The 15,825-nt window shown below is 34.3% G+C and overlaps 1 protein-coding gene across 2 annotated transcripts; it reads right to left on the bottom strand.

The window, feature by feature from the left end:
* Window positions 1-2,949: 2,949 nt before the first annotated feature.
* On the bottom strand, window positions 2,950-8,286 carry LOC145167221 (uncharacterized). 2 transcript variants are annotated; one of them, XM_079086347.1, is made up of 9 exons: window positions 7,937-8,286; window positions 7,355-7,712; window positions 7,100-7,225; window positions 6,566-6,685; window positions 6,381-6,482; window positions 6,207-6,296; window positions 6,060-6,118; window positions 4,465-4,615; window positions 2,950-3,316 (listed from the first exon to the last, which is right to left on the bottom strand). In XM_079086347.1, the coding sequence occupies exons 2-9, from the start codon at window positions 7,655-7,657 to the stop codon at window positions 3,248-3,250; spliced, it is 1,020 nt and encodes a 339-aa protein (XP_078942473.1). In that variant the 5' UTR covers window positions 7,658-7,712; window positions 7,937-8,286; the 3' UTR covers window positions 2,950-3,247. The 2 variants fall into 2 exon arrangements, with proteins under 2 accessions (XP_078942473.1, XP_078942472.1); XM_079086346.1 differs by having other exon boundaries at window positions 7,355-7,709.
* Window positions 8,287-15,825: the final 7,539 nt, after the last annotated feature.

Below are 15,825 nucleotides of genomic sequence, written 5' to 3'. Positions count from 1 at the left end.
ATGTCACTATATTTAAGGACGATCTGATGGTTCAAACTCACTTACAAATCATCGAAAATTGCATAGTAACCCTTTCAAGATATGTTATTGTGGTTTAGAAGTTCGATTTGTAGAACAAGTAAATGAATATCACTACAAGGTCGATCTAAGACCCCTATAAGATCGATTTGTACAACAAATAAATGAATGCTCCTACAAGATTGATTTACTTGTACAAGAAATAAATTAAGACCTCTATAAATGAAGATCCCTACAAACTTGCTTCTAAACCAATTGACGGGTTACCATCAATCTAACAACTTACCAAATAAATGACATGATAATATTGTGATGTGGAAGCCATGTAAGGGGGTGTAACGCTCCCGACCAATGGGTTGAAGAGGTTTTTAGGGTTTTGAAGGCTATTTAAACACCATTAACCCATAGGTTAGCTCATTCTCAACCTCCATCACTCCTTAAAGAGACCCACTAGCCTCCTCTAACTTGATTTGAGCCTCTCTTCACCTTTGTAGCTTATTTTTCCATGTTTTATGCTTAAAGCTTGAAAATCAAGGTTTCTTTTGGGTGCTTGGAAGAGAAGAGCAACTTTAGATCTAGAAAGTTTGTGCATCTCCAGGACTTTTGTGAGTATAAAGCTTCAAGTTTTCCTTGTCATTTGTTAGATCTTGCTTAATGTCCATCTTGTGCACTTTCGGTCCCATTTTGGAGGTGAGCTTGGAGTTTTCAGGACTCCATCTCCTTTTGGTCACTTAGGGTTGTTGTTTGAACCTTTTAAACTCATAAAGTTTGGACCTTTAGCCCTTCCTTCGAGTCGTGCAAGTGTTGGAGGTGTTTTTAGGTCATTTGGGGTACAAAAGTCTACATCTTGGTTGATGTGGTATGTCTAAATGGATAAAGTTTCCAGTGGTATGTCTTAATGGAAAAAGTTGGAAACTTTATCCATTTAGACCTTGTTACAGTTTAGATCTGGAAGATGGGGTTGTGACTTAATGGATTAAGTCAAAAACGTTTGTATTTTAAGCCTATGAAATCGACTAGTTTGTATTTTTGTGGGCGCAAGGCACTCAGAAGAAGCATATCGTGCTTTTTCACCAAAATGTTGACTTTTTTACTAAGCTTGGCTTTAGGTCAAACTTTAGGGTTTAGGTCAAGGCATGTAGTTTGACTTTTGATTACATGTTAGGTGGTTGTTGTGACTTGTGCCAGCCTTTTTCCTTTTTGCTAGCTATGGTGATTGTCTAACCGTCAGTGAGGTGAGTATTCTCTCTCTCTCTCTCTCTCTCTCTCTCTCTCTCTCTCTCTCTCTCTCTCTCTATATATATATATATATATATATATATATATATATATACACGGTTGAAATTGACTTGTTGGGTGGAAACAGACCCTTTGCTTTATGTATGGTTGTATGTGGTATCTTAGGAAACTCACTAATCTTTGTTCTTACGGTTTAAATTTAAATGTTTCAGGTACTTCTGGTAGCAAAGGGAAGAGCCCAACCTGATTGCATTGCATCCACTAGAGATTCCGCATTATCTATTTTATATTTTACTCTAATGTTTATTAAGATTACATATTATATGTTGATTATCTTTTGATGGATTGAAATGAATGGTTTTTATCTTATTTAAAAATATGAAGAAGTTACTTTGTATTTTCTAGACATTACATGACACTTTATATTATAATGTGTAATGTTTATTTCTCGTCAGAGTATATCTTCACAAATGGCGTCTGAAGGTCAATTTAATTGTTCAAACTCACTTAAAAGTCAATAAAAAGGACGTATGCACCCTTTCAGGAGATGTTGTTGTGGTTTAGAAGCTCGATTTATACAAGTAAATGAAGACCTTACAAGATCGATCTAGGAGATGTTTAGTGAGTTTGAACCACTAAATCAACCTCATAGGGTCTTCATTTACTTCTTGTACAAATCGAGCTTCTAAACCATAATAACATCTCTTGAAAGGGTGACTATGACCTTTTCGTTGACTTATAAATGAGTTTAAACCATTGGACCAACTTCATTTATTTGTTGTACAAATCAAGCTTCTAAATCGAACTTCTAAAACACAATAACATCTCCTAAATCGGCCAATTGATTGACATCGCAACAAAATTGTAAATCTACTGACATAACTGAGAAAAAAAAATGTCGGTGTCAAAATCGAAATTTTGTAGTAATATAGTAACTTTCTTGCAAATTGAAACTCGGTATCAAAATCGAAATTTTGGTAAACTTAGTGACTTTATTGCAATTCAAGAGGAAAATAAATAAATAAATAAAAATAAAAAAAAAACTCGGTGTAAAAATCGAAATTTTGAGGTAATATCAAGGTTCTAAAAAGCTCAACATGGCTCCAAGGCTTGTACCTGCCGCCAAGCTTTACCAAAACGCCGCCTTAACTCATATGTGTATAAAAATAAATAATAGTTGAAAATACATATAAAAATATTAATTATATACAAAATTGTCGCGTTATGTCACGCTTTACAAACGACATGGCTCACCAAGGCTCAAAAAAGCTTGAGGCTTGACATTACCGTCAAGTCACGCCTTATGTTATTTAGAACCTTAGGTAATATAATGACTTTCTTGCAACTTGCCTTTTGGATAACATTGTTAGATAGATTTTTCATATCAGAATGAAAACTTAAATATCCTTCTACATTTTCTTCATACTTATCCTCGTACACATATAAGATTATGACATATGGATACCACTAATTCTCTTTCTTAATCCCTTTCTTGATTTTGACACTTGTGATCGAATGAGTATGAGGATAAGTAGGAAGAAAAGTTAAGAAATACTTGATTTCTCATAATGAATATTATAATAAGAATAAATGAAAAACACTAACATTTTAGGCAAAAAAAAATAATGACTTTTTCAAAAAACCTGGAATTCTTGACTTTTTCAAAAAGCCAATAAGTTAATTGAAAAGCACTTCCAAACACCCCCTTATCACTTTAACATAAAACTTTGTAACCAAAATTCATAACCCCCAAAAGATAGTATAACTACAAAGTGATTATTTATGGAACAAAAAAAAACGACAAATCTTGTCTTCCGCTAAAAGATAACATTCGGATGATCGATCGATTGTTGTATGTACAACTTTTCCCAAAGATATGTATATATACACCTGTGACTTACTTTGAACCAAACATCCTCAACATAAGAAACGTTAGATCGTTACAACAAAATCTTTTTAATCGTGAAGGCTATAAGAACGTCTGTGACTCCTAAAAAAGCTTTTGAGCATTTTCAACTGCTTTAACGTAAAAGTATAATCTCCATAGTGTTATATTATCCTGCACCATAACCACCACATAATATGAGCAACTGAGGAAGGCGAAACGAAACATTCCTTATAAGAGTACAGGTACGTCTCCTTCAAAGATGCGCTTTTAAAGCTATTAAAGCATCATCTGAACTTCGTAGTTAAACGTGTTTAGGCAAAAGCAACATCAAAACTCCGTAGTTAAACGTGCTTGGGGAAAAGCAGGTCAGAACTCCATAGTTGGACGTGCTTGGGCAAAAACAGTATAGTCGATTAGAAGGAGAACGAAGCATTCTTTATAAGAGTGGATATCTCTACTTCCAAAACGTGTTTTAAATATGTGACGGTGTTAGATCCCATTAGAGCATCCCACAATTAGAGTGCTTTTTGGTAGAGTTTTTTCATGAAAAAAAAAAACTTGAAATTGAAAAACTCATTATATCTCCACAATAAGAGAGTTTTTTTCAATTTGCTTATTTATATATTTTTTGTATAAGTTGTCTATTTATAGTTAGTTAATATATAGAGGACCCACCACAATCACCGAAAAAGCTATGGTAAAGCTTTCGAACTCACATGCTCCTTGAAAAAGTTACTCCAGTAGTTTTTTCAATTTTGAAGAGATTTTTATTAGAAAAGGCTCTTAAAAACTCCTAAAAGAACCTATCGTGGATGCTAAAATTGAATTTTGTGTTCCCAAATTGGAGAGGAGTGAAATAAATCTCTCTCTCTCTCTCTCTCTCTCTCTCTCCAAATTGAAAGAAAATTTTTCCTTCTATTTCTTTTCACTTCCTTCCTTTAATGAAACTCAGGAACACCAATTTCTTTTACTCTCTTCTCACTTCCATCAATTTCCCTTCTTCCCTCATTAAATTGAACTCGTGTCGGTGGTTAAACATGGTTACGCAAGAGCAGACCAAATCTACATTCCTAGTGGGAAGTCCTCATGGCGGGTCGCGCAGAGACACGCGGGGGGGGGGGGGGGGGGGGTGTTTATTCCTTACAAAGGTTTTATATTGGGCAATACAAGGATGGGTGACCCCTAGGAAGTACTAACGTAGGGTTACTCAAAGATGACAATATATTAGTCCATGTGTTTGTATTTAGGGATATTATCATTTTTTCTTCAAAAGAGTAGGATATTATCATTCAAGTACACATAAAACATGATTGTGTTACCTCTTGTTGCAGATCAACATCAATGTTATCGCAAGATCGCTTTTCAGATGGCTTTCCCCGTTGTATTATTTCCGCAACACGATCCAAGTTTTTTGGAGGCAACTTTACAATTAATTTTCGTAGCTTATGCTTTTCCAAAAGGGTCATGAGCCTGATTAAACCAATTTTTTCATAAAATCCAAATATTAATATTAAGTATTAGAAAGAACAAGTTTGTCCATCAAATCACAAATTTATACGACTAATAGCCATAACAATTATTAAAATGGTTAACCGAAAGATATAGCAACACACTTCCATTGATTTGCTTATTATAGCATCCTATTTTCATTTCTTCCTATTACAATGTATCGATACAAAAAAGAGTGTAAGTACACTTTTGTAATATACCTAAATGAAAGATAAATGCTCTAAGAGCATCTCCAATGATTAACCTATGCTAAGACTCAAAAAAAATTGCCAACTCATCATTCCTATAACTTTAAGCTCTAATTAAATAACATCTCCAATGGTTAGCTCCTTTCGATAGCTTTTTTTCTTAAATTAACTAATATATCTTTATCTATCTAAAATATTCTATAAACCCCCTCATTTAATTAGTCGTTTTCTAAACACGCATTACATCCAAATGTCACAAACATAAAAAAAAATATACATAAATACAACTATGTCGGGTCTTTATTTTATATACATAAAATATGAAAAAAGTATTACATCGTAGTTATAAATTTTTTTTAAAAAAAGGTTTTAAAAATGTTATTAAAATCAATATAAAATTTACATTTCTTAAATAAATTGTCATTATATATAATAAAATGAATTAATTAGTAAACAAATAACAATAATTTAAAACTAAAAGATATTTAAGGAGTAAAATGAAATTTACTAAAGAATGAGGGCTTAGATATACTAAATGTAAAAGTATATTGACCACTCAATATATATAATGACTAATATATATTGACTAGTCAATAAAAAAAAGCAAATAAGCTATCTCCTCCAATACTGACCATTTAATGGATAAAAGTAAAAAGTAATAAGCTCAAAAAAAGCTCCCATTGGAGATGCTCTAATAAACAAATAAATGAAAGTATGTAGATATTTCTTACACTTAAAATCGGTCGAATAATCAAAAAACAGAAAAAATCAAAATTAATAGGAACTATATTTCATCTTATAACTCATACCAAGACTTAAAGCCCTTTTTCCCAGTTTTATCCAAATATTTTCATTCCATTAAAGGTTACAACTTGTTGAAGATGAGGACAAATTTAAAATTTTGAACTTGTTAAACTTATTAATTACTTTGGACTCATGGTATGATGATTGGTGAGTAAACTATTTAATTTAAACAGATAGAACATATATTTTTTGATGGTTATTTACTTATTTTGTTAAGATATTGGTCATATTTAATTTTTTTAATAATTTAAGGTCTTGCAACTTTTGCAGCCTTGGCTTATAACCAGAATAACATATGATCTATCAACATATAAACATTTGATAAGCTGACCATTTACTTTCAGCATTTCTTTAAAAAGACGTAAAAGCCCTCCATCAACAAATCAATGGCAAACTGAAAAATGAAAATTTACCTGCAACTGGAAATGATAACATCAAGAAGCTCTTCAAGTTTCTCCTCCATGCACCCAAGCTGTAAAAAACCACAAATCCATCATCAAATTAGCCAAAAAGAAATGTAAAATCATAAAAAATCAGAACTTGAGTATTATTTTTTTTACCATTGCAGATAATTCAGCAGAATGTTTATCCATCTTTTCTACAACCTTAGGACCTCTGTTTACCAGAAGAACTTGCAAATCATCATTAACCTGAAAATGGAGGAAGGAGGGGCAAAAGGGTCAAATGAAAGTAGGATTCTATAATACACAAATAAATGTCAGAATATTATCTACCTCTCCATTTTCTTTATCATCTCTAGAAGTTGATCCCAAAAACGACTCATTCATGTATTCATGAGAGCCATTTGCTTGTTTTAAACAATCACCACACAATGACTAAAAAAAATGAAGGATTAAATTTACAAGTAATAACCATAAATATCAGATAAGAACATGTGAAATATAAAAACTTCAATAACCTTGGATTCATTAGTGTTGCTTTTTTGGGTATTATTGTCCATTTCAGAAAACTTTGCACATCCCTTATTCTGACAGGACTTATCTGATATAGCCATACCCTTTTGTTCATTTGGTGTTCCCTGTATATTTCAAAATATTCAGACAAGGGAATTGGTAAGATTGAAATAAGATAGGGTTAATTGTAGCCAATAAGTCATTAAAGCATTAATTTTGTCTCATCTTAACCACGTGATACGATAAAAGATCTATGCTCTTCACAAATAAAAGGAATGAGGAAACTTTGTGATTCATGATATAATTTTAACTCTCAGGATTCGGAATCTTAGCTACTAAAAACTGATAAGTTTAAGATACAAATATGGCAATGTAATATTAGAAACTATAAATGAAAATATAACTGTTTCCACAAACGCCCAAGTTCATTCAACCACTTAATATACCAATTCGGTAACTTTTCCTTTTTCCAATATAGTTGATTAGTAATGCTTCTAGAATAGTGATAGAGTAAAACAAAACATGTGTGAAGATGAAACCTTAAGTCTCTTTGGTGCACGATTTTCAGTCACAACTTCACAGTTTGAATCTTGAAATCTTGCACAGGTCTTTGTAGGTCCCATAAGAGCTCTTAACCGATGCATTGAAAAAACAGGGCCCAACATCTGCTTTCAAAATTTATGTAAGCAATCAAGTGATGGTGTAACACTTCATGAAAAAGTTATAAACTCGCCCAATAACATCTAGATCAAATTAAAACCATGGTGGAAAGTTATTTGAGACATATAGCATACCTCATCTACTTCCTTTGTGAGAGTAACAACACTTTGGCGTAGCATTGACATCAATCTTGCTTTCTCAACACCTGAGAGTCCATCTCCTACAGCATTAGAAAACAAGGAACCAAGGCCAGCAGGAGAAGTTTTCTCGTTAGATGCAATGCTCCTAGTTGCTTCTGTTCCAACTAATCGAGAAGAAGAAGGTGAGAAATCATCTCCGGAGAGCAGCTCCGATACACCGCGAATGTAGTATTGGAATAAGTCCGGCCCGATATTTGAATCATCTGAGGTATTCATGTCCCTTGAGATTTCTGACATGATCCGGATTCACCACCGGCAATGATTTTTTGTTTACGTTTTTGCGATTCTTCTGCTACAATTAACATGGAACACGAGCAGAGATGTTAATTGCTTAGATGAAATTACGGAGCCATGGAATCAAACCAATAAGAAAACGCATGAAACTTCAATTTGAGATGCATACAGATCTTACGATGGAACAATAATGATAACAAAACGACGTTTGAGAAACCGAAATATAAGCCCTAGCCCTAACCCTAAACCCTTGAAATTCAATAATGATAAAACAAAACGAACCTTGAGAAACCGAGATGAAACTTCTAGGGTTTCCAACCGGAGACGTTCATCGTCGGTTCTGCATTTGTTGATTCCTCCTCCAGATTGAGGCTCGGCGAATAACAGGATGATCTGAGATTTCACTGGCTCTTTCGAGGCTTCACTCGATTGAAATGGTGATTGATTTCTGTGATCATATGGTTCGTAAATCAAATCTAATCGGATTGTTAACTACTCGTGGATGATGTATCAATTGTAACGTTTAAATTTTTCCACCATGACATTAGCAGAATAGCAGTACTCAGGTCGTTTTAGGGGTGCGTGAAGAAGGGTGTGTGTATATCGCAAAACTAGCATCATGTATAGGTCACTTGATCACTTTTTATTTTTGTTCCTCTCTTTTTAATAAATGGTAGTTTACTCTTTTCGTCGCGTCTCTACTTTTCTCATTTTTTTATTTTTTATTTTGTTATGTTATCCTCCCTCCGTCCCAAAATTATAGTTCATCTTTTATTTTTTGTTTGTCCCAAAATAATAATTCACTTCTAAAAATAAATAATATTTTTACCAAAATACCTCATCATTATTACTTAACCAACTAAGCATTTGATGGAAAATTAAATGCAAAATAAGGACAAAACTATCATTTTATTAAATAAAGTTAATGGTAATTAATGATTTTTTTAATATGTGTGTTTTTTGTCTATGGACAATAATATTGGGACGGAGGGAGTATATTTTATACTAGATTAAACATGGAGCATATAAATTAAATACATATCTTATTAATAGGTGGAATTTTAATAAAAAATGTTAATTATATTTATTTTTAGAGTTTTTAAACCAAACTTATTAAATAAAAATATTTAATATTTATATTACACCAATTTGATTTTTTTAATAGAGTAATTTTTAACATAAATGATCCACGTAATTTTTGTTTTATCACAACATGATGTGACTCATTGATTAAAACATGATGTGTAGTAGCTTTATGAATTGATTTTGTTTGGTGTACCAACCTTCATGAAGGCTCATATGCCTTTTTGCATATTGGCTCTATAAAACCAAAAACAATAATAAGTTGTTATATGTACCAACAACGTTAACTTCTGCTAAAAAATTCAATAAACATTACAATTAAAGTGCATTGTCATAACCATAAACATCAAATTCAGACATTGTAAGTTGGTCAATTTCTAAAGTAGTTTTCCTTAAGAATTAAAATATGATTTTTCAGGCTACGCCCAATCATATATATATATATATATATATATATATATATATATATATATATATATATATATATATATATATATAATATTAGTTTCATAATTTGCCAAAAGTTAACACTAATAAATAATAATGAATTTTCACAAATTTTGCATTTTGGTCACTACATCAAACTAACAAATAAAATTCAGTTTAGAGGATTGATTCAAGAAGTGCCTCCATGACTTCTTGTAGCTGAATTTGGGGAAATGGTAAGACCTACTATCACACCCCCAAACCAAGGATGGCGGAAATGTCCGGGGGTGGCGGTCTTCATGTATAGTATCACAACAACGAGTATAATAGTGCTCAAAGTAATACAACCATCATAAGTATAATTGAAAATGTTACACCATAGTATATGTTTACATGCTTCAAAATCAATTACATTATGATGACAAAATGAATTGTTTGACGATTTAACGTCTCATCCTCAAAATGCTGTTGGTTTCCTGTTTCATTGATTTCCTGAGAATACAAGTAGTTTTGAAAAGTGTCAACAATTAAGTTGGTGAGTTCATAAGAGTTTTGTTTGAGAAAGAAATTGTTTTCCTTGTAAAAGCGTCAGAGAATGTTTCCAGAAAATCCAATATTTTCTTTATTAAGTGTGAAATGAATGCTCCTATGTTATGCGGTAATGTACCCTAGAAGGACTCATAGATTGTTATGCGGTAATGTACCCTAGAAGGACTCATAGATTTCTTTATTAAGTGTGAAAATCCAATTCTAAGTCGATTGTGACTAGATTCTTATATAACTCTAGCATATACACTTAGCAATTATAGTTGAAGTCTAACAATTCTAGATGAAATGTAGTTTTAATAGAAATATGTTTCCAAAGAAAATCCAATATTTTCCTTACAAAATTGATGTGTAGTCTTTAATTCCAAGACCGAAAGTGCACGGTAATATCCATACTTATTGATATAAAAAGTGATTTTAAATCGACATAAAACCCTCTTTGATTTGAGAAAATCCCCGCAAACTTTATGTGTTGTTAACTCCCTATGTGAGTCGCTATAACCATACTATGACTAATGAACCTACCACGACGTTTCTCAGGCGTCGAAAAAGATAATGCCACTTGTCACCTCAGACCTGTCGGTCTAGCTGTTGCATGCAGCTCAGGTGTGGTTTGTCAACCCAATATAGATCTATACACATTTATCACGTTCTCCCTACAAGAGACTCTGGTTATAACTACCAGGAATTTTAACCCGTACTCTAGGAGTACTAAGAAGAATGTCTCACAATTTACGTTAACAAGTTTACGTGTAGTGTGCGTGAGTGTAAAACCTTTTTTATGTAGTAAAAATCCATAAACTATGCTTATTGTAGTTTATTATATGTGTTCGAAATGAATGAAGAATCCTTATCATGAATGACTAAATTTCAGTTTATGATGATAAACTAACAAGAAAATACATTCGATATTTAGAACTTATTGTTATACACTTTTCTCAACATACTACAACGTGTTATGAAAGTTGTAAGTTGTTAACTAGTTTTTAACCTTTCTACACTGTTTTAGAAAAATCATACGAAGTCGAAAACTGAATCCGTAAATTCTGCGAGTTTAGAAAATGTGTCTAGTTTATTTATAATTTTTATTATGATTTTTAGAAGTCTTTAACTTGTGTTAAAATGTTCATATTCACAGACTGGTCCGAATTCGTTTCCGAAATGATAGGTAGTTTTGTAAAAATCACCATAAATCGTAGAAAAATCGTATGAAGATGTGCAAGTAGTCATTTTAAAGGTATGAACCTGAACTATTTGCATATTAAATAGTTTTGAAAGATATTAAGTTTAAGATAGTCAAAACAGTCCGTGAATAAGACTCAACTTTTCTGATGAAAGTTGTTGTTTGAGTTTAGTTAAGTTTTTGGTGTTTTAACTTGTATTCCCCCCCCCCCCCCTAAAACTTGAAGAAAACATGAAAATGTAGGGGTATGAACTCACCTTGAGTGATTTCAGTAGATGGATGATGAAGAAAAGAAGTATTCAACTCAAGAACACTTAGATGATGCTTGAAGATTCGAAGTTCTAACACAAATATGATGAAGTTTGTGTAAGAAACCTATGATTTGAGTAGAAAGGAGTGAAATAATCATATGGAGGTTGATAATACTTACCAAAAGTAGAAGAAAAGCTTGGAGAATAGCCTTGGATCTCGAAATTTAGAGAGAGAAGGTGAGAGAGAATGAAGTTTGTTCTTTGGTGGAAAATGAGAGAAATGTGAGGAGAGAGAGGAGTTTTCCAGCCTTTGATCAAGGATGTGGCTGGAAAAATGATGGAAAGAGTACAATGAAAGGACTAGGTATGGTGGAAGGAAAAGGGCTGGTCATGGAGTGGGCATGGGTGGTTACTTGTGTCATACACTAAAGTAAAGTCAACACTCCACCAATAATATGCCACCCACTCTTCTTGGATAAGGATTATACCCCAAAAACGTGATTAATTATGAAGTATGGGGTTCTATATGTTAAAATATGATTTTGGGTGAAAATCCCGCATTAAAATCACGAAAAACGGGCTCAAAACGCTAAAAATATTGAAAACCGAGCAAAACTTGACAATTTCCGAAATTCTGGGCCGGAGGTTCGGTCCCAGCCCTTAGAACCGAAAGTTGATGGGGGAACCGAGAGTAGGGTTCGGCTCCTTAAGCTGTGCATCTCGGACCGACGGTGAAGGCTTGGACCGAAGGTAGTCCTCTCGGACCGAAGGTGGCCTCTCGGACCGAAGGTTACTTTCGGTTCCTTAGTAGGTTCGGTTCAGGAAGTGGTTTCGGTTCTCAGGAGGTTTCGATTCCTTAAGGGAGGTTCGGCTCCTTAAGAGGGTTCGGCTCCTTAAAGCTGTTTTTCGCGTAAACTTCTGTTTTCGAGCGGTTTTCGATTAAATTAAGGGTCGGGATGCCCCGAGTGATTATAAGAAGTTGAGAGAGATTTTGAGAGAGAGATTTGGGAGAGATTTCACATACTTGGAGAGATTTGATATACTTGGAGAGATTTGGGAGAGATTTCACACACTTGGAGAGATTTCTCATACAGAGAGAGATTTGGGAGAGATTTCACACACTTGGAGAGATTTCTCATACAGAGAGAGATTTGGGAGAGATTTCATATACTTGGAGAGATTTCTCATACAGAGAGAGATTTGGGAGAGATTTCTCATACAGAGAGAGATTTGGGAGAGATTTCACATACTTGGAGAGATTTCTCATACAGAGAGAGATTTGGGAGAGATTTCACATACTTGGATAGATTTGGGAGATATTTCACATACTTAGAGAGATTTGAGGTAGAGAGAGATAGAGTGAAAGAGATTGGGAGAGACTTCTTTTGTGACCTTTTTGAGTGTTTGGCTTTGTAACGCAAGGTTTGTAAACCTCGTTAAGTCTCGTTATGATTGTTATATGCCCTTGAGGGTTAAGGAATAATGTTTTATCGAATAGTTTCATCACTTGCCCTAATTAGGGTTTAGAATTTCCGAACACGTGAACACTCTAAGTGATACTTTGTATTAGGATTGCGAGTTGTACAATAAGAAATGTAATTGAAACCCTAACATACAAGGGTTAGATGAGTTGACCGGTTTGACTTGTTGACTTTAGTTGACTTTGACTTGGCAAAAAATTGACGGTTGTCACACCTACTGAGATATGAGGGAACGGTCTGTGAGACTACGGTTAGTTTCTGGAGGACAATACAAATTCAAAATCGTTAGCACGTATCTTTCCTGCCTGCTTCAATTATCAAATTTAGATCAAACTCGTCAAAATCAAATTACAAAAAAAAGATATGTAATAATCAAACAACATATTTTTCATAGAAATTGTAACATTCAAATTCTTGGAGGTATTTTAATTTGTTATATTTTTGAATTTCGAGCAGTGCCACGTCATGGTGAAGGAATCCTGCGACGTGGCAATGGTCGTTGTATCGCGGGTTTTAAATGGTCGCCGCGGCGTGGCAGCCTATGGCCACGACGTTGCAATTGTTTAATGAGAAACCCTAATTTCTGGGGTTTGCGTTGTATTTAAGGGAATGTGAGGGCTAGGGCTGTTCACCCTCAGCCTCCATCACACTCTCTCAGCCTCCAAGCAAACCCTAACCTTCATTTTTGATCTCTAAGCCTTTTGTGTTAATTTTTGGAAATTTAAGAAGAATGAGGTGACTTCTAGGGCTGGATTCAACAAGCAACTCTTCTCACCATCTTCTTGTGCATCTTTTGGGCTTTTGCAAGTCCCTAAGTTCCAAGCTTTTTCGTTTAAAATGCAGAGATCTAGATTTATATGCATTAATCTTCATGTCCTTGCTTATCGAGTGGTGAGATCTCGTAAAATTTGCAACTTTATGAATCTCCAGGTCATTTTGGAACTTAGATGCTTTGGATCTGGAATAGTATTGAGTGTTAGCATCGTGCATGGAAGATTTGGCTAAAAACCCTCATTTTGACCTAATAGAGTCCAATACATGCATTGGACATGCATGTCTAGAAAGTAAGGATTTTTATGTTGTATTTTGATGCTAGAAGAGTTCTGGAAAGTGGGGTCTAATTGTCTTCAAGAAAAGTGCTTAATGTGAAATGTCCCAAAAATTATAAGGTAAAAAAATTCATTTTTAATTCAACCAAAAACACCAATTACCTTTTTCCAAACATTCAAAAGTATATCATAACAAAACAGTTATCAGAGTACGATCCCAAAATCATCAAGTTGCGGAAACATGGGTGGATGCATTGCGATCAAGTCAGGCATTTCCCTTTCGAACCGCAAGTACCTGGAACCATAACCATAGAAACCGTAAGCACAAAGCTTAGTGAGTTACCCAAAATACTACATATCATACATATCAACATATCAACATATAATGGGCGTCACCCGACATCGAGCCCCGCTCGGAACAGATCTACCAGTCATCAGGCCCCGCCTGGCATCGGGCCCCACCTGGTATACATACAAACACATAAATACATGCATGAATCACAAAGATAAATAACATACAATATAATCATCAGGCCCCACCCGACATCGGGCCCCTCCCGGTAAACATATCAGAAAACATACATGCAGAGTCACGCAAACAACTAGCATCTAATCATAATAAACTATGGGTCGACATTGGTGCCTTAGACCCGCTAAACACAGTGAGGAAACTCACCTCAATCCAAGATAACCGAACACGCGAGCTGTTGCTATCGGAATCATCACACTAAATATAATCAAATTATCCCTAATAAATAACTAAGATAAAATCCCAAAATCCAAGGCCCAAACAATATTTTGTCTTCCTAAAGGGTAAGAGACCATTTTACCCTTCCCATAACTGGTCCAACAACTCATGGCCCAACTCCCAAAAGGCCCAAGGCCTGAAAGGCCCAAAATGAGTTTCTCGGGTGTACGTCCTGCGTACTGTTCTCTGATGTGTAATGTACAAGTCACGAAGCCTGATCTATGTATTACATTGAGCGTACTCCTACGTACGCCCAACGTACTCATCAAAAGGCCAAAAACTCTCATTAAGCACTTAATGCTTAAGACTAAACGTCCAAACTCAAATCTAACCTCTAGATAAGGTCTTAAACCATAAAGTTGCTAACTTTACTCCTTTGCATGCCTTAATGGGACCCAAAACCTGTTTTTATCCATCTAAACTTATAATATGAACATCAACTTAAGCATGATGCATCAAAACCCATCAAGATGATATTTTTATGGTTTCTAATAACTCCATAATGGATAAATTTTCCAAATTTATCCATTATAACGGTCCAACCAACCAAGATCTAGTATTTAAGTCTCAAAGGGACCAAAAATGCATCTTTTCTAAATTAGTCTATTAAGTCCAAGTCTTAAGCTTTTAGATATGAATCAATATGATGTTTAGATGGATAAAGTTTCCAACTTTATCCATAACAAGGTCACAAACTTTCAAGAACTAAACTTTATGCACTAAAGTGACCAAAAGCTCACAACACCCCAAAACTAGCTAGATCTAACAAATACATCATCATGATTCAAGCTTTATACCTCTAGAAGGAAGATCAAGGTGAACAAAGTCTGAATCTAGAAGCTCCAATGCAACCAACACTTCTACTGTCCTAAGACCCTAATCTCAAACCCTAATAGACTCTTTGAGTGTTCTTGTGACAACCGTCAATTTTTGGCCAAGTCAAAGTCAACTAAAGTCAACAAGTCAAACCGGTCAACTCATCTAACCCTTGTATATTAGGGTTTCCATTACGTTTCTTATTGTACAACTCGCAATCCTAATACAAAGTATCACTTAGAGTTTTCACGTGTTCGGAAATTCTAAACCCTAATTAGGGCAAGTGATGAGACTATTCGATAAAACATTATTCCTTAACCCTCGAGGGCATATAACAATCATAACGAGACTTAACGAGGTTTACAAACCTTGCGTTACAAAGCCAAACACTCAAAAAGGTCACAAAAGAAGTCTCTCCCAATCTCATTCACTCTATCTCTCTCTACCTCAAATCTCTCCCAAATCTCTCTCTGATTGAGAAATCTCTCCAAGTGTGTGAAATCTCTCCCAAACCTCTCTCTGCATGAGAAATATCTCCAAGTGTGTGAAATCTCTCCCAAATCTCTCTCTGATTGAGAAATCTCTCCA

The sequence above is a fragment of the Lactuca virosa genome, chromosome 3 (assembly GCF_052849685.1).
Source record: "Lactuca virosa cultivar CGN04683 chromosome 3, Lactuca_virosa_CGN04683_v6, whole genome shotgun sequence".
NCBI classification, from domain to species: domain Eukaryota; kingdom Viridiplantae; phylum Streptophyta; class Magnoliopsida; order Asterales; family Asteraceae; genus Lactuca; species Lactuca virosa.
Note: the sequence above shows the minus strand (reverse complement) of the source record. Positions and strands in the feature narration are given on the sequence as shown.

Bases quoted from the DNA above. Each gene is read 5' to 3' on its own strand.
- LOC145167221 (XM_079086347.1), bottom strand. From the start codon at position 7,657: ATGTCAGAAATCTCAAGGGACATGAATACCTCAGATGATTCAAATATC. The intron at 6,297-6,380 runs GTAGATAATATT...CTCCATTTTCAG, and splicing joins ATGATAAAGAAAATGGAGAG to GTTAATGATGATTTGCAAGT. The intron at 4,616-6,059 runs GTAAATTTTCAT...TGGTTTAATCAG, and splicing joins GTTATCATTTCCAGTTGCAG to GCTCATGACCCTTTTGGAAA.